The 22196-nt window shown below is 63.8% G+C and overlaps 2 protein-coding genes across 6 annotated transcripts; one reads left to right on the forward strand and one right to left on the reverse strand.

Moving 5' to 3' along the window:
• Positions 1-2914: 2914 nt before the first annotated feature.
• Positions 2915-10821, reverse strand: LOC111157659 (cysteine rich with EGF like domains 2). 5 transcript variants are annotated; one of them, XM_022519273.1, is made up of 10 exons: positions 10575-10821; positions 10167-10249; positions 9564-9674; positions 8900-8991; positions 7888-8064; positions 6744-6839; positions 5754-5837; positions 4724-4819; positions 4045-4191; positions 2915-3209 (listed from the first exon to the last, which is right to left on the reverse strand). In XM_022519273.1, the coding sequence occupies exons 1-10, from the start codon at positions 10698-10700 to the stop codon at positions 3160-3162; spliced, it is 1062 nt and encodes a 353-aa protein (XP_022374981.1). In that variant the 5' UTR covers positions 10701-10821; the 3' UTR covers positions 2915-3159. The 5 variants fall into 5 exon arrangements, 4 of the variants coding, with proteins under 4 accessions (XP_022374981.1, XP_022374978.1, XP_022374979.1 ...); XR_002641311.1 differs by having other exon boundaries at positions 3145-3209; positions 3486-4191; XM_022519270.1 differs by having other exon boundaries at positions 3142-4191.
• A 333-nt stretch (positions 10822-11154) lies between these two features.
• Positions 11155-21434, forward strand: LOC111157563 (ALG12, alpha-1,6-mannosyltransferase). Its single transcript, XM_022519079.1, has 10 exons — positions 11155-11209; positions 13225-13449; positions 13519-13651; positions 14644-14817; positions 15526-15720; positions 16139-16242; positions 16594-16817; positions 17369-17538; positions 17671-17746; positions 17879-21434. The coding sequence occupies exons 2-10, from the start codon at positions 13282-13284 to the stop codon at positions 18108-18110; spliced, it is 1476 nt and encodes a 491-aa protein (XP_022374787.1). The 5' UTR covers positions 11155-11209; positions 13225-13281; the 3' UTR covers positions 18111-21434.
• Positions 21435-22196: the final 762 nt, after the last annotated feature.

The following is a 22196-nucleotide window of genomic DNA, read 5'->3' on the forward strand; positions in this document are numbered from 1 at the left end:
GTGGCCATGGGGCTCCCCGGCACCACACTTCCTGAAGCTTCTGGCCTGGCAGGGTGGGTATGGAAGGCCGCCAGGACCTGTGCGTGGTGCTGTGTCCCCAGAGGACCCTGCGGTCCAAGAGCCGAGAGCCCCGGAAACACGAGCCTCCTGGCCCCGCGGAGTCCCTGCTGTCTGGTCCTCCAGGCCCCGTGCACCAGGGTCAGTGGGGAGCAGAAGCCCAGCCAGTGGGAGAGGACCCAGGGAGAGGCAGGGTGCCCGACTTGGGGGGGGCAGCATCTGCACCTGGGGTCCTGAGGGGCGAGGCGGTGTCTCCGTGGTTACGGGGGCGTGGGTGGGTGCTGACACGCTGGTCCCTGAGCCCCTCCCTGGGCAGCATCCAGGCTGGGAAGAGGGAGCAGAAGGCAGTTTCGCACTGCGGCCAGGTCACTCCACGGTCGTGAGGTCTGGGGCTCCCTGTGGGGCCGCTGAGGCTGTGTCCTGCCTGTTTCCTCCGTGACCCCTTCCTGCAGAGTTTTGATCCTGGGAGCACGACAATCCTGTCAGTGCCGGGGGCTGGGGGTCCCTGCCACAGCGCGTCCTGCCCTGGGGGCCCCGCCCTCCAGGGCAGTCACCGCGGCGCCCACCCACCCCTCCGCTGGGTCCAGGCAACGCAGCCGCCAGGGCCGGTCCTGCAGCGCCACCTGCCGGCCGCGGCCCTTGCATCTGGGGGCGGGACCCGCGGGAGCGTCCTGGCTGGGCTCCACCAGGCCTGAACCAGGGCGCAGGGCAGGGGTCCCGCCAGAGGCGGGGGATTCCAGAGGATCACCTCCAAGCCCAGCAGAGCCCCAGGCCCGGTAGGGGCTCTGACATCTAAGTGCTCAGCCCCTGGTCCCCACGCCCCGGCGCCCACCACCATGGTCCCCGGGACACTGCCTGCACCCGGAGCCCCACGCCAGGCCTGGCAAAGTGATGCTGGGGCAGGTGCACCCTTCCTGCCCACATCGTGTCCCAGGACAGCCCGACACACCACGGGCTAGCTGGGACCCTCCGCCTTCTCTGTATGTCCCCTGACTGGGAAGGTGCTCTTTATAGGTGAGGACGCGGAGCCTGGGGCGCTCCAGCATTGGCTCCAGACCTGCGCGCCTTGGGGAAGGGGTCAGGGCATGCTCTGGGAGGTGACAGGTGAGTGGGACCCCGCTGGAGGAACGGAGCAAGAGGAGACAGCTCCTGATGCCCCCAGCAGGACAGCAGGACAGAGGCCCTGAGGTGGGACCACACTTGGTCCGTTCCAAGAGCCAGGTCATCCTGAGCCGTCCACTGCCCTGCTGGGGGGCCCTGAGTGGGGTTTCAGGGGGCACCCTTGGCCCGTGGCCACAGCTGCTGTCAGCACAGAGATGCCCGCCCTGGCCTCGTCTCTCCCTGGGCCCGTTTGGTGCCATGGTGGTCTGGGGTGCGTACTTGGCACAGAAGGGCAGGGTACAGACCAAGAGGACCCCAAAAACCTCGGCAGGCCAGTGTGAGGACCACAGGAGAGCCGGCTGTGGGACTGTCTCCTCATGTCCAAACAGCAGGGCCTGACCCCTCCCCACTGCCAGGTGGTAGGGTCCCCAGGACCCTACCAATGTCACCTGTGGTGGGAGGGGTGTGCTGGTGCCCACAGAGCCCTGTTAGGGGTGGGGTGCCACCCAGGCGACCCCACCATGAGGACTCAGGACCTTCTTGGTTCTAACTGGAAAGAGGGCATCAGTTCCATGCCCCAGCCACGTTCGCCTGTGGCTTTAGCTACTCAGGCCTGGGTCCCATGTGCCAGGCCAAGAGGGCAGGGACCACCGGCTCTGGCCCGGCCTCTACTGAGCTTGAGCCCTTCCCCACCATCTGCAGCAGCCTGGGTTCCCGGGTGTGGTTTCTCCTTGGGGCCATGGGTAATGCACACCCCACCAGGGCCTCCCTTCTGGGCCTCACTCTCCTTGCCCTGCCCCCCAGCACCTCCACCCGAGGGGCTCCATCCCACCGACCTGTTATGCCTCTGCTCACCCCTGCTCTCCAGCTTGCCTTCCCTCCGAGAACCCCCCAGCCCATGGGGTTCCCTGGAAGCCCCCCCAGCTACAGTGGCAGCCTCTCCCACCACAAGGCTCCCAGTGTCCCATGGCCTAGACCCACACCCCACGTCCAGAAGCAGACCATGTGCGTGGACTCCCTGACAGGTCTGGCCCGGACAAGAGCAGCGTCCCCACTGGGCTGTGGCCGCCCTTGTCCATCCCACGTGACTCGGTTTCCTCTAGGAGTTCTGGGGCGCCTGACCCTGTTCTCCACCACAGAGACGGAGGCGGAGTGAGGGAGGCCCGCTGAGGCACATGGAGGTCCAGGGAGAACTGGACACAGGACGGGGCTGGGGCGGGCTCCACCTGCCAGCACGTGGGCACCCCTGCCCAGCGAGGACCACATGGAGTCCTGCCTGCAGGGGTCCCCTTGCACAGATGCAGCAAGGGGGCGCGTGGACACGGCGGCCCTCGGTGCCAGGACAGCGGGGGACAGGCGGCCGCCCCCAGAGTGACAGCCGCGTGGACGGGTGCGGAGGTGCGGGAGCTCACGAATGCAGGCGCTCAATGGGGGTTGACAGAGCCCTGGGGGTTTGGACACTCCGACGGCTGAGGACACTCTGGGGGAGGGGGCCGGGGGGGCCTCCCTATGACACCCGAGCCTCCATCTGACGCAGAGAAACTGGCCCCGGGGCTCTCCTCTCCGGCGGCATCCGCGAAGGCGGGACGGCCGTGTCCAGCCCTGGGGGTCCTTCCACAACAGCTGCTCTCCCCATCAAGACTCCCGTGCCCGCGGGGGGGGCCGCCCCAGAGAGGCAGGTGGCGCCCCCCCCACCCCGTGAGGGCCACACCCACCCTGGAGCCTTCCTGCTTTTTCAGTGAGACAGACTCGCGCGTGCCCTGGGCCTGACGACCTCCAGTGGTCAATTTTATTAGAAACAACGGTATCAAAATATACAACTCTGGGTTAGGGCCGCCAGGGACTGCAGCTTTCCGAAGGGCCGAGCGTGTGCGAGCCGCTTCCCGGGCGCAGCTTCCCTCCGCGTCCCCTGGAGAAACGGGGACCTGTGAGGACCGCACGTCCGGGTCACCAGTCTCGATAACTTAAAGGGCGGGTCCGGCTTTTGGCTCTGGACGCGCATCACAAGTCTTCCCGCGAGGGCTGCCGCGTGGGGTCTCCTTCCGCGACTTCTGCCGGGAAATGAACACAGCTGTTGGGGGACCCCCGCACGAGAGCTTTCCACGGGGCCGGGGCAGGGGCTTCGCGGCAGGAGGCCTCTCGGGTGTGGGAGACGAAGACAGGGACCGGGGAGGCACCCCCCGGGCCATGCTGGGGCAGAGGCGGTGTGGGGCTCTGCTCCCCGCTGACATCTGGTAGGTCCGGAGCTGGCTCCGAGGCACCTGGCTGTGCGCTCGCCCTCGCTGCCCGGCTCGGGGTCAGGGAGCTTCTGGGGTCTGTGGTCTTACTTGTTCAGGAAAACTCTGTCAGCGTCGTTTTGACACTGGCCCTTCTGCTCCACGTTCTTCCACGACTTCTATGGGACGGTCGTGGGCAGAGCCATGTCCCCCAGAACCTGGGGCCATCCTCACCCCTGGAAGCTGTGAACTGGGGGCACTTTACGGATGGTCAAGGTGAGAGGAGGTCACTGGGGTGCAACCTTGTAGGAAGAGGGAGATTCGGACACGGACACACAAGCCACGAGAAGGCCACGTAGACAGAGGCCTCCAGCAGAGACTGGAGGGACGCAGCCTAACGGCCGCTGGAAGTGCAGAGACGGGACGGACCTGCCCTCCGGGCTCGGAGCGGCCGCTGCCCTCGGGCTCTCAGGAAGCCCACGCAGAGCCCGCCTGCTGACTCCAGGGTCACGGACCCTCCTGCGCGGCCCCACCTCCCACGGGGCGGTCACGGCCAGGGCTCCCCACAGGCACGCTTCCCCTCCCGTCTGCCCGGAACCCCAGCCATCGCCGCCCTCGGGCCGCACTGCTGGGAGTTTCCGCACGTGCACCGCCAGCGCCTGCCACTCACCGCCGCCCGGGGCCTGCGTCTGCACACACGCGTCTTCCGTGTCTTCGAAGCCCTCGGGACACACGCACACGAAGCTCCCGGGCGTGTTGTAGCAGTTCTCATGCTGGCGCGCGCACGCCTTCTCCGGCCCCGCGCACTCGTCTACGTCTGCAAGAGACGCCCGCACACAGGCCACCGTCACCGGGCGCCCGCGCTCGGGACTTGCTGCTGCCCCACAAGCACGACAGTCGGGAAGGGACTCGGAGAGCAGAGCACGAGGCTCAGGGTCAGCGCTGCGGACGGAGAGGAGCGAAGGGGCAGTGCAGGAGGCCGTGAAGGGGGAAGCCTGGTGCAAGCTCATGCCGCGGGGGCAGCCGTGGATTCACCGCCTTTTTCCAGGCGGGTTCCAGCTGGCCCCGACCGTGGAGGCCTGACGTGCAGCCACGGGGGCTGTGGGGGTGGGAGGTGGGGGGAGGCCCGGGCCCCCGCTGGCAGGTGCACCTGCACCAGGCACACCTGGGGGCCGGCGGGACAGACGGTCGGTCCCCCACCCGCTGCCTCTGCATCACATGCTGGGGAAATGGAGTCGCAGGAAGAGCCGGAGCCGGTGTCCCACCCCCACCGGCCCCTCACGGCCCGTCCACACCGTGGCCCCCTGCCACGGTCCATCTTGGTGTGGCACAGATGCAAGGGCGCTGACCTGCACACTGGCCGCTTTCTTTGGTGTAGCCGGGGACGCACTCTTTACAGTGTCCTGGACCCTTCCCCGTGCAGCCCACACAGGTGGAATCACATTCTAGAAAAAAGCAGAAAGGCGTCGACAGCCTCCTGTGAGCACACCGGGACCGGAAGCCGCGCCGTGCAGCATCAGGGTCCCTCCTCGACGTGTGGGGGCCCCAAGGGCGTGTCCTCGACACCGCAGCCCCGTCTCCCAGCAAAGCAACGATGTGCCCCCCAGAGCTGTGACCGCACACTGCTGACCATCTTCTCAGAGCAAAACAAAGTCACCTCCAGCTCGGGGACACTGCCCAACTGGCCTGCTGGCAGCGCAGGAGGAACAGTACGGGGGGAGACGTGGGATGCTCCCCAGTGAGCCCCACGGTCAGAGCTGCTGTGTGGGGGCCAGCAGATACGGTGGGGGGGAGTGGGACCAGCAGACGTGGGGGCACAGGGGTGCAGAGTGGGGGGTAGCAGGCGGGGGGGCGGAGTGGGACCAGCAGACGCGGGGGTGGGGAGCAGACAGCCTTAGGCGCTGCTGGAGAGCACGTCCACGCGACCTCCCGGGGGTACTGCGACCCTACAATCCACTGTCCCGAGCAGTTTGGAAACGAATCCAAAGAAAACGAGCACGAATGTGAAAACCTCATCGACGGAGGAACGCGAAGTTCACAGCTGTGGGAAAATTGCTGATTTCGATACGCAGCAACACAGTCCGCTGAAGACAACCACGGAACAGGATGGGCAGGCCCCACACGGACGGTCGTGGGCATTCCCGCCGCGACGATGGGGCACAGCGGAAGCAGCCACGGCCCGTGGAACGGGACAGAGTGTCGTGGAACTATTAACAGAGCTTTAGCTCCACGGAACTGGTGTTTTAAAAGTTATCTTCAACTTCTCTGAATTTTTGGTTTTTCGGCAGCCGGGACCGACGACGTGGGTGCCGCCTTCCCCTTTCCACAGCAGGCAGAACCCAGACAGTCACCCGCCCGCAGGGGCCCGAGGCCAGGCACCTTCGCACACGAACGAGCCGTTGACGTTCTCGCAGTACTGCTGGTTGCCGCAGGGAGGCGTGTCTGCCGCACACTCGTCCACGTCTGGAACACAGGGGCAGAGCCGTGAGGGTCCCAGGGCCCCCGCGGAAGTCACATGGCTGGTGACCGGACACAACCCACGGCCACGGCCAGCGGGACAGGGAGGGGGCCGCTGTGTGGAGGATGTGTGTCCGTGTTTCTCCCGGAGGCCCCCCTCCCCAGGGGCAGGGGTGACGAAGGACACTTTGTGCCTCCGGGGGCGGGGCCTCCACGAGGGACCAGCAGCTAACATGAGCACCCTCTGCTCCACGTGGACACGCAGAAACTCCAGGTCGGAGTCGGACCACCCGCCTCCCCACTCCAGATGGGACACTAGGGACAGGTCTGCCATCCCTGACCGGCCTAAGGGCAGCCCACCCACCGGCACCTGGGCCTCAGGAAGGGCCTCTTGGCCGCTGCCAGGGCCTCCCCAGGGCTGCTGCAGTGCTGGGTGGAAACCAGAGCTCACAGGCAGGCTGGGGCTCAGAGGCAAGGGTGCGGCAGGAACACATGCGCACACCAGGCTGGGCACGTGGGGATGGCAGGGACGGGGGCAGCAGAGGCCCAGGGCCTGAACTGTGCACGCTGTGTGTGTGCGTATCAGGAAGGCGTGTCTCCCTGCCATGGCGGAGTGGCTAGACCACGCAGACACCGTGTCTGTTGAGTGCCCCTGTATGGCTCTCCAGGCCAAAAGTAGGTCTGTGCCTCAGTTTCCCTGCCTGTACCTGGGGAAGGGAGAGGGAGGGAGGAAAGAAGGAGAGGAGGGAGAGGAGAGAAAGGGGGAAAGGGAAAGCGGGGAGGAGAAGAGAGGAGGAAGGAGAGCAGGACGCCAGGAAGGGGAAGAGGGACAAGGGAGGAGGGAGGGAGAAGAGGGAGGCAGAGAGGAGAGGAGGGGGGCCGGGCCACCCTGGGGGTCCTGCCGGGCCTCACCCATGCAGGCGCCGTCCTCCTGCGCCCAGCCCACGGCGCACTGGCCGCAGTCCCTGTTGCTCGGGCCGGTGCACGTCTTACACGACTCGTCACAAGCTGGGAAGCAGAGGTGGGACGTCGGTCATGTGTGGGAATGCCATTTTCAGTAAAAAACCGAACACAAAGGTCATTTCAGCAATAAGAATTTACCTTCACTAGGATGAAAACAAAAACCAAATACAAATACGAAAATACCCTAGTAGAGCGAGACGCGTTGGGACGACCACAAAATCTACACTCGTGACCCACAGCATTCCCGGGCTTGACGAGCGAAACACTCCACGGGCTTTCAGGGCCCCTCACGGTCACGTTCTGGTGGACCCCAGGGAAATGGCTTATGACCCGAGGAAGGCAGCGGCCCAAACCCCGGAGCCCACGCCTGCCAGGCGGCCCCCAGCCCCGGGGCCCCCGCACAGCACCCGCGTCCCGGGCCAGCTGAGGGCCTGGGCGCCGGGACCAGAGAGGACACGGCCTTCCTGGCGCTCCACTCGCCGCACAGACCACCCAAAGGGGCTGCGGACTGACGTCGGGAAGCACGGCCGGCGTCCGCCTGGCGCTCAGTGCGGTCGGTCACAACAGACACGTCCGAGCCCGCAGGCCTGCGGGGGGCCCGACCGAGGGGGAGCCTGGAGGCCAGGAGGTCCCACCCGGTGGCCTCAGGGGTGCTGGCTCTCGTTTATGCTGCCGTCTGCCCTCTTGCGCGGGGCCTGGGCCTTGGCAGCCGCCCCGGGCAAGCGGGTCACCCTGTGCAGGCGGCCGCGGGCAAGAGCAGGCCTCTGCGGGGTACCGTGGCGCCGGGCCACCCAGAAGCAAGGCTAGCATGGGTGGGACGTGACCGCTGGCCCCGCACCATCCACCTGCCCAGTCCTTCTCCAGAGAACGTGGGGCCGGGGCTGGCTCTCCCCTCCTGGGCATGTTCAGAGACAGTGAGCGAGACCATCGGGGCTGCTCACGGCCCTGCAGCCCTCCGCGGGGTCCCCAGGCCTCCTAGCTCCGGGGGTGCAGGTGAGAGCCAGCAGGCCCCCATCCGTGCCCATAGCTCCAGGAGACAGCCGCTGCAGTGTGCCCGAGGCCCGCGGGCTGAAGGCCGGTGCAGCCCCCGTACCTGTGCAGATGCTGTGCGTCTCGTTCCTCAGGGAGCTGAAGTAGCCGTCCATGCAGTCGGAGCACGTGGCGCCCTGGTAGCCGAGGTGGCACTGGCACGACCCGTCCCCCTGCCTGCTGCCGTCCCCACTGCAGTGCCCGTTGCCGCTGCAGGGCCTCTGGGAGCCGCCCTGGCACGCTGGGGGTGACACGAACCCACCAGTCTGAGTGTGCCCCGGGAGTGTGGCACCTTGCTTGCCTGACCTCACGACCACTCCTGTTCCGTCCCCTGTAAACTCTGTCCTCACTCCCTCTGGCCAGCCCCCCCGACCACACGAGCCAGAGCAGCCAGGTCTGGGGGAGCAGACACGCCGGGGTCTGCAGGTGCTTGGGAGCCTCCCCTGGAACACGGGGACAACGGGGACAATGGGGACATGGACGCACAGAGGGTGTCGGTGAGGACGGCCTGCCGCAGTACCCGCCCGCCGACAGCAGGAGGTGGCCGCGACCCAGGACAGGGTCGGACTCGAGACACGTCTGCTCTGTCCCGCTGGGCACCCAGAGTGACGAGTGATGCTGGACAGCGGCCCGTGACTTCGGTTCAGAGCGTGTCTCTTCGTGGAAGAGCCTGGCTCTCCAGGGAGAGCTGACGTGACGCATCCCACCCAACAGACGCCCGAGCCGCGCCCCCGGGTCTTGGCTGCTCCGTGGGCAGAGCCAGGCGGGGGACACGAAACCAGAGCTGCCTCGGTGCCCTTGGAGGGCCCTGCACAGGCAGGTGGACAGCGACCCACAGCGGCCCCAACGAAGGCCCGCAGGCCCCGGAGTGAGGCGCCCGCGCGGCATCAGGCTGTCAGGGCTGTCTGGCCCCGGGGAGGAGGTCCCCACGGCGTGGAGGGGGCAGTGACCGGGCGCCCTAGGGCTCAGTGGGAGCTGACGGCCCCAGGTCCCAGCCACGGCTCTGCCCCCCCGGGAATCACGACACGGACACTGGGAACAACGCAGGACACTCGCGATTCCCGACAACAACCTACGGAGGCAGTCTGGCCCGTACGTTCCTGGCGAACAGCAAACCTTCAGCGTTTTCACACAAAACCACTCGAATAAGTCAGGAAAGTCCTTCTTCCTGAGGAATTAAAAACGTGCATCAAAGCTCACGTGACTGGTTTCTCCAAAACAAAACACGATTCGCGACATTCGCTCCAGAGCGTCGCGGCGTTAGGGACACAGCGGTCTGGGGTAACCAGACGTCCCAATAACCACCTCGCTGCCCACACCACGTTACGGTAAGAAGAGACGGCGACCCCCGGGCAAGAAGGAGGACAAGCCTGTGCCGACACTTCTAAGTCCGAAGTTATTTCAAACTTATAAACTGAGAAATAAAACGTCACGAAAGCTTCAGTGAACACGCAGGGGAAGCCAGTGGGGCTGGAGCTGTGGCATGGGAGGAGGCGGGGGGGGGGCGGGGGGGGGGGGCGGGGGGGGGCGGGGGTGTGTGTCTGGGGGTGTGGGGTGCAGGGCTGGGTGGGGGATGGTGGGGCACAGGGTGTGGGGACGGGAGGGGACAACAGGGTGGGAGGTGCAGGGAGACAGGGCTGTGGGGGAGAGAGTGAGGGCGCAGGGCCGGCACTTGGGAGGAGAGAGGGTGGGGGATGCAGGGCTGGGGTGGGGGGACGGGGTGGGGCGCGGGGCACTCACAGCCGCAGCCACCAGGCCTCCAGGTGCCCCTCGTGCTCCTCCAGCAGACTGTGGCACTCGAAGTCGCTGCTGCCGCACAGGCCCTCGGTGATCTCCAGCAGGCGGACTTCACTGCAGCGGCCCGCGGCACCACCGGGTGACAAGGGAAGCCCAGGCAGTCAGCGGCTGACCCACGGGGACGCCCGGAGGCCCCGCTTGGTGCCAGCAGGAATGACGGTGGCACTTTGGTGGGGGACACGTCCACTGGGGACAAGTGCAGTGGGCACCACGGGGAGAACTAAACTCAGAGGGCAGCGGTCAGGGTGCAGGGGAGACCCTGACGCAGGGCGCAAGGGGGCCAGGACGGACTGGACTGGAAGGGAAGCCGGTGACACTTTACGTGGTGGGATTCCACTCCCGCTCCCGTGTGCACCATGGAGAGGCCACCCTGTCTGCCCTGTGGAAAGTGGACACGGGGACAAGTGTGGGGGCAAAAGGCCAGGTAGGGGCCAGCGCACAGGTGACTGCACAGGGACCTTCCGTGTGTCCATCGTCGATGTGGGTGACGGCATTCATGCGGACACGTCCAGTGCCACAGCCGGGCTGCCAGAGCAGGGCACCCACCTGAATTCATACTTGGACAGCGACTTCTCCTCCCAAGCCGTGTTCCCACCTCCGAAGTTCTTCTTCGCAGTGTCCACCATTCCCTGAGGAGAGCGCGCGGGCACAGAGCTCAGTGCTGCTGCCCTGACCCACATCTGTCGAGGGAGCAACCCTAGCCCCCCATGGGGGTGACTCGAGTCCACTGTGGGGTGACCCCAGTCATTGCCAAGTAACCCCAGGTCCATCACCAGGGTGACATGGAGTCCATTCCTGGAGTGACCCCGTCCATCGCGGGGCGACCCCGGGTTCCTGACCCCGGTCCCCGGCAGGCTTAGCCTGGGTCGGCGAGCCCGGCCCGTCGCGGGGCGCCCCCAGCCCCGCCGCCCCCAGGCCGACCCCGCGCCCGCGGCCCCGGGGCGAGCGGCCCACCCGGTTGAACTTGTCCACCAGCTCCCGGCAGCGCTTGCAGGGCGTCGCCTTCTTGGCGGCCTCGGCAGGCGGCGGCGGCAGCAGCAGCAGCAGCAGCCCCAGCGCGGTCGGGGCGGGCGAGCGCATGGCGGGCCGAGGCGGGCAGCGTCGCGCAGGACGCGGCCGCGCGGGCAGACCCCACGTCCAGCGGGAACCGGCCGAGCACTCGGCCTCCGCGGCCGCCCCCCCGCTCCGCGGTGCCGGCCGTTCCCGGGGCTACTTGACGGAGCCGGGCGGCGTCCCGCCCACCGACAGCCCTAGCGCCGCTATTGGCCGCTGGGACCCAGGCCGTCCCCATGTGGCCCAATCCGGGCTCGCCACGAGCAGCGGCCAATAGGAAGGCCCCGGGTCAGCGTCCGCCGGGAGGGGGCGCGGACGGGGGCGTGGAGGTTCGAGCCCGCCGCTCGCGCGCTCCGCCCACGGCGGCCATCTTTACTCCGGGCAGGGCGAGCGTCCGTCGCGGCGGGGACCAGGCTTGGGGGCCATGTTAGGTTTGGGCGAGGGCCTCGCGTCCGTCCCCGGCTTCCGCCCGCCGGCTTCCGGCCTCGAGCCGTCCTGGGGGTGCGCTTCGAGGGACGACGCGGCGGGCAGGCCAGGTCAGTGCGCGCTCCCGCGGCCGGGGCTGTCGGGGCTGGTGGCGGGCGACGGCGCGACCCGGACTGTCCGGGAGGGCGGCGGGGAGGCGCGGGAGCCAGGCTCGGAGAGGGGAGAGCCGCGGCCTGCGTGGGCCGTGGACGTCGCTGGTCTGGAGCTGCCGCTCGTGTGCCCCGCCCGGGGCTGTCCCCCTGCGGTACGGCCCTTCGCCCGCGAGCCGGCGGGACAGGAGGGCGCCCGCCGGTCCCTCCTCCGCCGATAGCCGGGCTGAGCGCGCCTGCGGCGTCCGGGGCCCCTCTCCGGCCCCGCGCGGCGCGCACCTGCCGTCCCGGGCGCTCCTCTCGGTCTCGGCGCGGCTGGGGCTTCTGCCCTCCGTCCCTGGCGGCAAAGGGACACCGCGCTGGCCATGGCCGTGTGCGTCCCTGCAGCCGGCGGCGCGGGGTCGGTGGGGGAGGGGGCGCCGGTTCTCAGCGGACCTGTGGCAGCGCGTGTCCGTTGGGCAGCGGCGGAGCTGAGCGTGCAGGGCCCGCGTCCTGGGGCCGCCGGAGCATCGGGGTGTTTGTGGTGACCCCGGGGCGGCTGTGACGACCCGGGGAAGAGCCGGCGGATTCTGCTGGGGTTCGTGGAGCGCGTCCCGTGCGGCGGCCCCGCCGTGGGACCCGTGAGCCGGCTCCGCGGGCAGCGGCAGCCACGCTCTCACGTGGGCCGCGGTGCTGACCAGCGGCTCCTCCCCGGAGCGGGGAGACCGGAGAAATGCCACCCTCAAGCTGCTTACGCTCCAGGAGGAGGGGGACACCCGGGCAACACCTGTGTCCGTCGGGTGTCGCGGCTGTTTCGGCGATTCTTGTTAGTGAAGCCTCTTTCCCCTCTGCGCCCACCTCACCGCCACCTGGAGCCGGACTCCTGCTCCTCGTGCGCAGTTTCCTTCCCTCGTGGATCCCCCAGTTGCGTCTCTGGGGGCCACAGACTCCGTACATCTCCCTCCTGTCAGAAGGCAGCGAGCACCCTGACTCTCTCCTTTGGCTCCTGGCCCTTCTGGTGTTGATCAAATAAAATCAAGCCTGTTTTAAGAGAAGCCAGAAACTTTATTATGAAGGGGCGCCTGGGTGGCTCAGTGGGTGAAGCCTCTGCCTTCCGCTCTGGTCGTGATCTCAGGGTCCTGGGATGGAGCCCCACATCGGGCTCTCTGCTTGGCGGGGAGCCTGCTTCCCCCTCTCTGCCTGGCTCTTTGCCTGCTTGTCATCTCTCTCTCTGTCAAATAAATAAATAAAATCTTAAAAAAGAAAGAGAGAGGGGAGGGGGGGCCAGAAACTTGAAGAAGAGCTTGCCACCTTCCCTCCTGACAAGTTGAAAACTATCTCACCCCCCCCCCCCCCACCGGCGTCACCACTGCACACGCATCTGTCTGAACCCCGCAAGGATACGTTCCTGTTTTTGCCACCTACGTATTCACGTTCAGGACCAGTCTGGGGCCACGCCCAGGTGCCACGTGGCTCCCAGGGTGAGGGCAGGTGCAGCCTGGCAGGCGGCCAAAGTTCCCGTCTAGTCTGGCTCCACTGGCTGCCCCGAACTCTGGGTCCCGCCTCCTGCCCTCCTGTGGCTGCCCCTGCACAGTCCTCCAGACCCATCCCTCCCACCCCACAGCCTCCTGTCCCTGGTCTCTCTGCCCCCGCCACAGGGTCCTACTCTCCTGCCAGATTTGAGCCTCTCAAGGGCAGGGGCCGGGCCCTCCAGAGGCTGGGCCAGCCCCGGGCCCGGCTGCGCCGAGGACCCCTCAGTTCTGCAAAAAAATCCTTGGGTCCTGGGAAGATCCTCCCACAGCTCAGCAGGAGGTGGTTAAGCCGGGAAAGGCACTCAAGCGTGATTTTTCTTTGAACTTTCTCTTTCGATGTGTTTCGATTCACCGAGGTTACAACAGTGGTTTAAAGACTTCGCACACTCCCTCCACTCAGCTCCCCCGGGTGTTACCTCGGGGGACTTTGGAAACCCTGGAACCTGTGTTTCCATCTTCTCCCAGGGCTCCCGGAGCGGCGCGGCTGAGGACGGCTGGAGGCCGGGGAGGAGGGAGAACGCCATGGCTGGGAGGAGGGCGTGGGGTGCGGGCAGGCAGCGCCGGCTGCTGGGGCTGCTGCTGGCTGTGGCCGCCACCCACCTCCTCGCCTGCCCCTACGCCAAAGTGGAGGAGAGCTTCAACCTGCAGGCCACGCACGACCTGCTTTACCACCGGCTGGATGTGGACAAGGTGAGCCCTGCGTCCGAGGCGCGCAGCCTCCCAGCTCGGGCGCCCGCTGACCTCCCCTTCCCCCTGCAGTACGACCATCTCGAGTTCCCCGGAGTGGTCCCCAGGACGTTCCTCGGGCCGCTGGCCGTGGCGGTGCTCTCCAGCCCTGCGGTCTACGTGCTGTCCCTGCTGGAAGCGTCTAAGTTTTACTCTCAGCTAGTGGGTAAGGGGTCTCTGGATGACAGAAGGGAGGGCCTTGGTGTGGTCGGGGGATTTCCAGGAGCCCGGCAGAGGCTCCCTCCCTCAGGAGTGTCCTTCTCTCAGAAGCTTGGCCATCCTCAGCCACTCGCCATGGTGGTCCGGAGCTCGAGGGCGGCTGCAGCGTGGGCCCTTCTGGGGTGTCAGCTGGGACAGCTCACGGAGCGCCTCTTGCTCCTGCTCTCGAGACTGCGACGTGAGGGTACTGGCCCAGCTCCGCAGGCGGGAGCGGCAGGGGTGCGGCGGGCGCGTGACGTCTCCCACAGGGCCGCACCCCTGCAAGGGCGTCCTTCACCGCGGAGCTTTCCAGCCTGCAGCGGTAGCCTCCTTCCCGCCCCTGGAGGTCGCCGTGGACACCGTGTGCAGAGGGTTCCGGATCTTCTGTGCGCCTGGGTGGACAGCTGTTAATCCGGACTCAGAGCGTCTGTGCCCGCCACCCCACAACGTCATCGTTGAGCCGGCCGCCACCATGTTTCCGTTCTGGTGCATTTCTGCCGCGGCCGCACGCAGACTTCCCTTAGATTCCCGCACAAACGCACACACACTCTGTGGCTGGTTGTCCGTAGACCCCTGGAAATCTTGCCATCACGTGGGGCAGCTAGATAGGCTCAGCTGGCTTTGTGGGGTCACAGGAGCCCCAGACGGGGCGACGTGACATTTTCAGGGTGCTGAGCCAGTCACACTGACCTACGGACACACCTACCCTGCCTGGTGGCTGTGTCCCCCAGGGCTCGCCTGCCCTGGGCCATGTGGTCACAGCAGAGCTGTGGGGTTGGGGTGCCAGGGTCTAGGCTGTCCGTTCCCCACACCCCGTCCGTCTTCAGTAGCAGGGTCGACATCCCTCTTTTGAGGTGGCTTTACTGTCCTCTGGCCATTAACTCGCCATCACAGGTAACCTGTCGGGTCCCCTTGGCCCGTGCCTGTCGCTGCCGACCACACCTTGCCATGTTTGTTCAGTCAGGGCTGTGCTTGGACTCGGCGTTGTCTTCGGACTCTGGACTTTACAGAAGGAAGTGAGACGGCAGTTTGGAGCCACGGTGGCCACCATGTTCTGCTGGGTGACGGCCACACAGTTCCATCTGATGTTCTACTGCACACGGACGCTCCCCAACGTGCTGGCCCTGCCTGTGGGTAGGTAGCCGCCGACCACGCCGGTCACTGGGCATGCCGGCCGGGGGCAGGGGCGTCCGTCTGGGCCGCGTCTGCCTGCGGACAGCTGGACCCCACTGGGCATCTCAGAAATGCCCTGGAGCGGGTGGGCCTGTGACGAGCAGCAGGGTCTCGTGCTGGATGGCGGTGCGGCTTCCAGCAAGAGGCGCAGGTGCACAGAGGAGGCTGCCTGGGAGGGTCCCTGGTGTGTGGACAGTGAGCGCTTGGCCGAGAGGAGCTGCCTGCAGGGGCATGGGACGGCCACACCCTGGGAGCCACGAGGAGACCGAGAGTCGGTGGGCGAGGGGCTGTGGATGGCTTGGGTCTGGGGGTCTGCGCCGATCTGAGCAGCGGAGCCTGTGGGATGTGGTGGAAGGGTGGCAGGCGGGGCGCCAGCAAGACATGGTGCATGCCCGGGAGGGAGGCCAGGCGAGGGTGGTGCTGGACGTGTGCTGCTGGGGCCTGGAGCAGCTAGGCGGCCCGTTGCGGGAACGCAGGCATCCGGGGTCTGGGTGCCGTCGGGCCTGCGCAGGTGGCCCCAGACTGCGTGATGGCGCAGGGCCATGGCTGGAACCCGCAGCCCCGTGTCAGCACATCTGGGTCTGAGCGACACTGCTGTCTTCTGGAGGGTTCCATGGGCTTTCGCAGTGAGGAAGGCGACCGGCCTGCCCTGGCCCCGGTGTCTTGCAGTCCTGCTGGCCATCACGGCCTGGCTACAGCTGAAGTGGACCCGCTTCATCCGGCTCTCAGCCTTCGCCATCCTCGTCTTCAGAGCCGAGCTGAGCCTGCTGCTGGGCCTCGCGCTGCTGCTGCTTCTCAGCTCCCGGAGGCTCTCTGTGGCGAAGGCCCTGCGCTGTGCCGTGCCGGCCGGGCTGCTCTGCTTAGGTGAGTGGGACTCGCCAGAGCCGTGCTCACGGGGTGCGCTGCTCTGCCTGTAGGAAGGTGAAGAGAGACTCCGGAGCGCGGCTTTTTACTAAGTGAAATCGCCTTAACTTCGAGCAGCGTGACGGAGTCTGAACGCGGCTCCCCGGCGGTTCCGCCCGAGCCGCCCCCAGGAGGCCCTCACCCCTGCGTGGGGTTCTGTCCCCAGGCTCTCCCCGGTGTCTGGGCCGGGACTGGTGGCCGGGCCCTGCGCCTGGCCGGCTGGGGGCACGGTGGTCCCAAGGTGTGCGCCGCTCCCCAGGAGGCCTGGTGCGTGGTGTCCGTGCCAGTGTGGCTGCCTCAAGGGACGCTGACCTGTGACCGGGAAGCCGGAGCCACTCGGGCGGCCGGTGCGCTCCTACGGGCTCCTCTGTCTCAGCAGGACTGACGGTGGCTGTGGACTCCTATTTTTGGCGCTATCTCGTGTGGCCGGAGGGAAAGGTGCTCTGGTACAACACGGTCCTAAACAAAAGTTCCAACTGGGGAGTATCCTTCGGGGTGTCCGTAGGTCAGGCCGCACAGGCGAGGCGGCGGGAGCTGCTTTCCTCCCTGTGGAAGCACCGCCTCACTTTTGGACGTGGAGTTTCTGCCTTAGCGTTCGGGGTCGTCTTAGGACCGCGTCAGGGTTGGTCGTGGAACCGTCCAGCATCCGCGCGAGCTCAGAGGAAAGTGTGATGAGTCCCCAGCGCACCCGCCTCGGGACGGGCCATCCTGTGGGCGACGGGGAGTCTGGGGGCTCTGGGAGCCACAGGCGGGAACCCCTGTCGGCCGTGCCGCCCCACTCCGCGCGGACGGGGGACTGGCTGGCGTGTGGCCTCCTTAACCCTCCCGCCCGAGACCTCCCCGCTGCTGTGGTATTTCTACTCGGCCCTGCCCCGCGGCCTGGGCTGCAGCCTGCTCTTCGTGCCCCTGGGCGCCGTGGACAGGCGGGCGCTGGCGCTGCTGCTGCCCGCGCTGGGCTTCGTGGCGCTGTACTCGCTGCTGCCGCACAAGGAGCTGCGGTTCGTCATCTACGCCTTCCCTCTGCTCAACGTGGTGGCCGCCAGGGGCTGTGCCTGCCTGTGAGTCCTCCCTCCCCCAGCCACGCGCTCGCTGGCACACGGGGACGCTGTGCAGCCGGACGGACGTGTCCGAGCGGGGAGGGCAGTGGGGTCGGGAGGGGCCGGCCTCCGCTTCATGTGAGGTCCGTCAGGCCTGTGTCCACTCGGCGGTGCGAACTGTCCAGGGCTCGGCCGCCCGGGGAGGGCACTTGGTGTGGCTGCGGGGCAGCTGGGCGGGTGGTCCCCAGGGCCTACTTCTCGGCTGGGGGCGGAGCTCGGGGGTCCGTCCCCGTGTGGAGAGTGTTTGTCTGGGCAGGGGATAGGCCAGAAGAAAGGGGAAAGGCAGGGGAGTGGGCTGGGGCTAGGAGACGGAGGTGTGGGATTACTGAGGGAGGGGCCGGCGCGGCACAGAACCAGCGGCCCCTGGAGAGGGTGCCTGGGGCATAGGGAGGGTGGTCCCACGGGGCTGCTGCTCTCCGCAACGGGGCTGTAGGGCTGCAGGGCTGTGGGGCTGAGGCGGGACGGTCTCTGCCGTCGCAGCATCTCTGTGAAACGCACTGCTCTCCTTCCAGGCTGAACAGTTACAGGAAGTCTTGGCTGTATAAGGTGGGGTCCGTCCTTGTGATAGGACACCTCTTGGTGAATGCCACATACTCGGCCATAGCCCTGTACGTGTCCCACTTCAACTATCCCGGTGGCGTGGCCATGTGGAAACTGCATGAGTTGGTGTCTCCCAGGACAGGTGGGCGCTCGGGTCTGTGCTGGGGTCTCCCTGGGACAGGTGGGCACTCGGGGCCATGCTTGGGGCCAGCTGCAGCTCTGGCCAGGGGCACGCAGCTCTCAGGTCTCACTGAGCATACGGGGTTTTCCGCAGATGTCGTTCTGCACATCGACGTGGCTGCCGCACAGACCGGTGTGTCCCGGTTTTTGGAGGTCAACAGTGGCTGGAGGTATGTTCCCACTGTGATATGACTGCAGACGAGGCGCTCCCCCAGGAGGCAGTGCATGGGCTCCCTGGGAGCACCTGGATGCTGGGAGCCAGCCTGGGGCCTCAGGTGTACAGCCACGCTCTGATCTTACAGGTATGACAAGAGGGAGGACGTGCGGCCTGGGTCAGGGCACATGCTGACCTACACGCACCTCCTCATGGAGGCCGCCCCTGCGCACCTGGCCCTCTACAGGGACACGCACCGGGTCCTGGCCGGCATCGCAGGCACCACTGGCGTGAGTCTGAACCTGACCACGCTGCCCCCGCTGGACGTGAACCTGCAGACAAAGCTGGTGCTTCTGGAGAGGCTCCGTGGGCTTTCCTGAGCAGGGGCCGGCGTTCTTCTGAGGACATCGGAGCTCCATCAGCGTCCCTGCAGAGGAGACCATACAAGAAACAGCAGAACCGCGGACGTGCCCTGGACGGAGGCCTGAGGGAAGAGGCCCAGCTCCTCCATGGCTGCCCAAGACCACATGCGGTCACAGCGGCAGGGACCGCAGGCCTTGCCCTGCACTTCGGCCGCTGCCCCTGGGCCTCTTGGAGCACCCGAGAAAGTGCCCCCTTGGAGGGGTATCCTGTGAGTCTTTGTGAAGATGGACAGTGGGAACCACAGTGCCTGCTGCCCCCTCCCCTGCCTGAGCTGCAGGACGAGGCCTTTGTGGGCACAGGCATGACATTTCCATCCCACACAAAACTGGGGAATTCAAAGAGGAACAAGAATAAAAATTTAGATGTTTCTTTATTAGACATCTCACGAGAAGTAACATTGCCAGAGACCCCCTTCACATAGGTTGTCTTAAGTGATAGTTTTTATATCTTTACGCTTTACTGAGTAAGAAGTATTTACAAGGTACCCGGAACGTATCCAACACCACCGGGCGCGGAGCACAGTGCGCAGAAATGAGTGTTATTGCACATGCGCACTTGGGCACGTGCGCTCACCACGCACACATGCCACGTATACTCCTGCCACGTATGTGCCGACACCACGTGCACACGCACCACATGCACTTGTGCCACACGTAGGCACCAGGCACCCCCACTGCTCATGTGCATAAAGGCTGCATTTTCTGAGTCGTTGGAGAGTGTTGCCTATGGCACGGCCTTGACCACACGTGCCCCAGCGTGTCCCAGGAAGGAGGCGATGGCATTTCCTACCTGTAGCTGCTGTGTCATCCACAGCACCGACGAGCAGCGTGTGTGCTGACTCGTCCACTGGGAGGACCTCCTCCAGCCTCTCCTGCCTTGGTGCCCACTGATGGTTGCACGGCGGCTGGCCTTGGCCGCACTCCCGCCTTCCAGCTGGTGCCCAACACTCCGCAAGCCAGCCCCGCCTTTCCCCTTTTATCTGTCATCAGTGTTTATTATCGATGTGTTATTGGCTCTTGTCACTCACGTATAACGCATCAGCATTCACATATTTGTCATCGGTTATCAGCATGCGTCTGTGGATTGCCGCTGGGCCTTAACCGTCTTGAGTCATACCCAACCACCGTGGTGTTCACGCTGCACCAAGTTCACACGGGCTGTGTGTTGTGACACACCCTGGCGTTGCTGTGTTTTGGAGTGCTTCCCTACTTCCTGGTACAAGGCTCTTAGGCCTCTCTGTCCCAGCCCCGAAATCAGCTGTGTGAGGGGCTCTGATTCCTTTGGTGGGGAATGGTTGTAGAGACCAAGGTCTGGGTGTGAAATGTGTACGTTGCTCTCAGGATGTCTGTTTTTAGGTCCTCTCTGTGGATGGAGCTGGGGAGGATGGGCATGCCCGCACACAGACCTGTGGACACATACGTGTGTGTGTGAGAAACCCCAGTGCCAGGCTGACCTTCCAGCTCCCCGGTCTCCGTGGGCTGCTTGTTCTGTATCTGCGCCCACCCTCCGCAGTGAGAGTCCCAACTCCAGCAATTTCCCTGTGTTTGCTTGTTGGCTTGGCTACACAACTGCAGGTTTGTAGGCAGATCCAGGGTCTTCAAATTCCTTGGAGGAGCCCTCCTGCTTCCGTGTGCTGGTTTTTCATTTGAAATGTAACCGGGTTCACATCTTTCTGATAGCATTCGGTCTCAGGATCTGACTCCCCACGCTCTCCCACGCTTCCAGAAATTGAACTGCTCGCAAAGGCACACTCAGGGACAGCACTCCCTCTGGGCCTCCTCCACGTTTTTATAACTAGTGTCACTGCTTTCTGGTTTATCCTTTCTTTTTGTAAAGATGAGCAGATACATGTAGACTTCATTCCCTTCCTTTCTATGTGCTCTTTTGCACCTTTTTTCTTCTCCCAGAAATCCCCCCTTCTACCCAGAGGCTTCTCGCACAGTACTCTGCTGTGTGAGTGTCTGCGGTTCACTCAGCCAGGCTCCTGTGTGTGGCACTGGGCTGTTGCCTGAACTTGACAACTTCACACCATGCTGCACGTGTGACCCCAGACGTGTATTTTCATGCTGTGTGAGTGAGGTGTGTCTTTATGGTGAGTTCCTACGAGCGGGAATGCGAGCTCTCGGGGAAACGTGTATCAGTTTAGCTGGGTATCACCGTGTCTCCCTTCCCAGGGCTGGCAGAGCGTTAACACTCACCCCTTGTGCTCTAATGGGGGAGCCGTGGGGTCTCTGTGGACTTCTCTTTATTCCTTCAGGAGTGAAGGTGAACCTCTTCATAGGATGAAGAATCATCTGGTTTTGTAAGTTGTCTGTTCACATATCTTTTCTGTCTTCCATTGGACTTGGGTCATTTCCCCCTCACTTTTTATAAAAACTCTTCACTTTTTGGGGTGTTTACCCTTTCCATCCAATATATGCTGCAAATAATTTCTCCTTGTCTTCTGACTGATTATGAAGCACTTTCCTGGGCACGAGTTTGCTCAGTTTCACATTTGCACACGTGTTTACTGCGCTTTTCTTGACCCACTTCCTATTTGGGAAGATTTTCCCACGCTCGGGCTCCGCCATGTTTTCTGTCAGTCACTTCTGCCTGTAGACTTCAGATCCATTTGAGGTCACTTCCGTTTGTGTGAGGGGTGGACCTTATTTTATCTTTCTCCACATGGCTGTCCGCCTACTGAAGGGCCATCATTGCCTCAGAGATTTGAAGTCACAAACAATATCCACATTTCAAGTTCGGTCAATTTTGAGAAAAGCCATTATAACTCTGTGCAGGCTTTTGTGAGGCTCTAAGATTCCAGCTCCTTTGTGTAAATAAGAGTACGTTTGGTTTTATAAGAAACCACCAAGCTGCCTTCCATGGTGGCTGCACCACTCTGTGTCCCGCCAGGCATGCTGAGAGCTCCTGCTGCTCCCCGTCCTCCCAGCACTCGGTGTTGTCGGTGTCCTGCCTCTGGGCTGTTCTGACAGACGTGCAGTGGCGTCTCGTTTTCATGGTGCATTTGCTGGGTGCACGTCGCTGTGTTTGCTAATATCTTTAAGACTCTTTTTCAATGGGATTTTTTCCCTACTGTTGCGTTTTAAGGGTTCTTGGTACATTGGGGATAACAGCCCTTTTTCAGAGGCATCTTTTGCATGTTTTGTCCTGCCCTGTGGGGTGTCTTATTCTCGTGACTTGGATCTTTCATAGAGCAGAGAATTTTAATTTTAACAAAGTCTAGCTATCAGTTCCCTCTTTTTGTGCTTTTGGTGTTGTATCTGAAAAGTCATCTCCAGGGGTGCCTGGGTGGCTCAGTGGGTTAAAGCCTCTGCCTTCGGCTCAGGTCATGATCTCAGGGTCCTGGGATCGAGCCCCGCATCGGGCTCTCTGCTTGGCAGGGAACCTACTTCCCCCTCTCTCTCTGCCTGCCTCTCTGCCTACTTGTGATCTCTGTCTGTCAAATAAATGAATAAATCTTTAAAAAAAAACAACTCATCTCCACACTCAAGGTCATCTAGATTTTCTCCTATGTTACTTTCTAGGGATTTTATAATTTGGATATACATTTAGACATGTGATCTATTTCATGTTAATGTTTATGAAGGGTGTAGGTCTGTGCCTAGGTTCTTTTTCTTTTTCTTTCTTTCTTTTTTTTTTTGCGAGTGAATGCCCAGTTTTTCCAGCCCCATTAGTTGAAGAGACCGTCTTTGCTCTATTGTGTTGCTTTTAGTCCTTTTTCAAAGATCAGTTAACTGGATTTATGGAGGTCTATTTCTAGGCTATTTTGTTCCATTGAGCTATTGAAATTTTCTTTTGCCAATACCACGTTGTCCTGATTAACGAGCTTTATAGTAAGTCTTGAAGTCAGGTAATGACAGTCTTGCAACTCTGTTCTGCTTCAGTGTTCTGTTGGCTATTTTGCTTGTCTGTATAAACTTCAAAATTGTTTTATCAATATCCACAAAATAACTTGCTGAGATTTGATCAAGATTGCATTGAATCCACAGATCAAGTTGGAAAGACCTGACATCTTGACGGTATTGAGTCTTCCATGAATATAG

This window comes from Enhydra lutris, unplaced genomic scaffold (assembly GCF_002288905.1).
Source record: "Enhydra lutris kenyoni isolate GAN:26980312 unplaced genomic scaffold, ASM228890v2 scaffoldscaffold55, whole genome shotgun sequence".
In the NCBI taxonomy this organism is placed as follows: domain Eukaryota; kingdom Metazoa; phylum Chordata; class Mammalia; order Carnivora; family Mustelidae; genus Enhydra; species Enhydra lutris.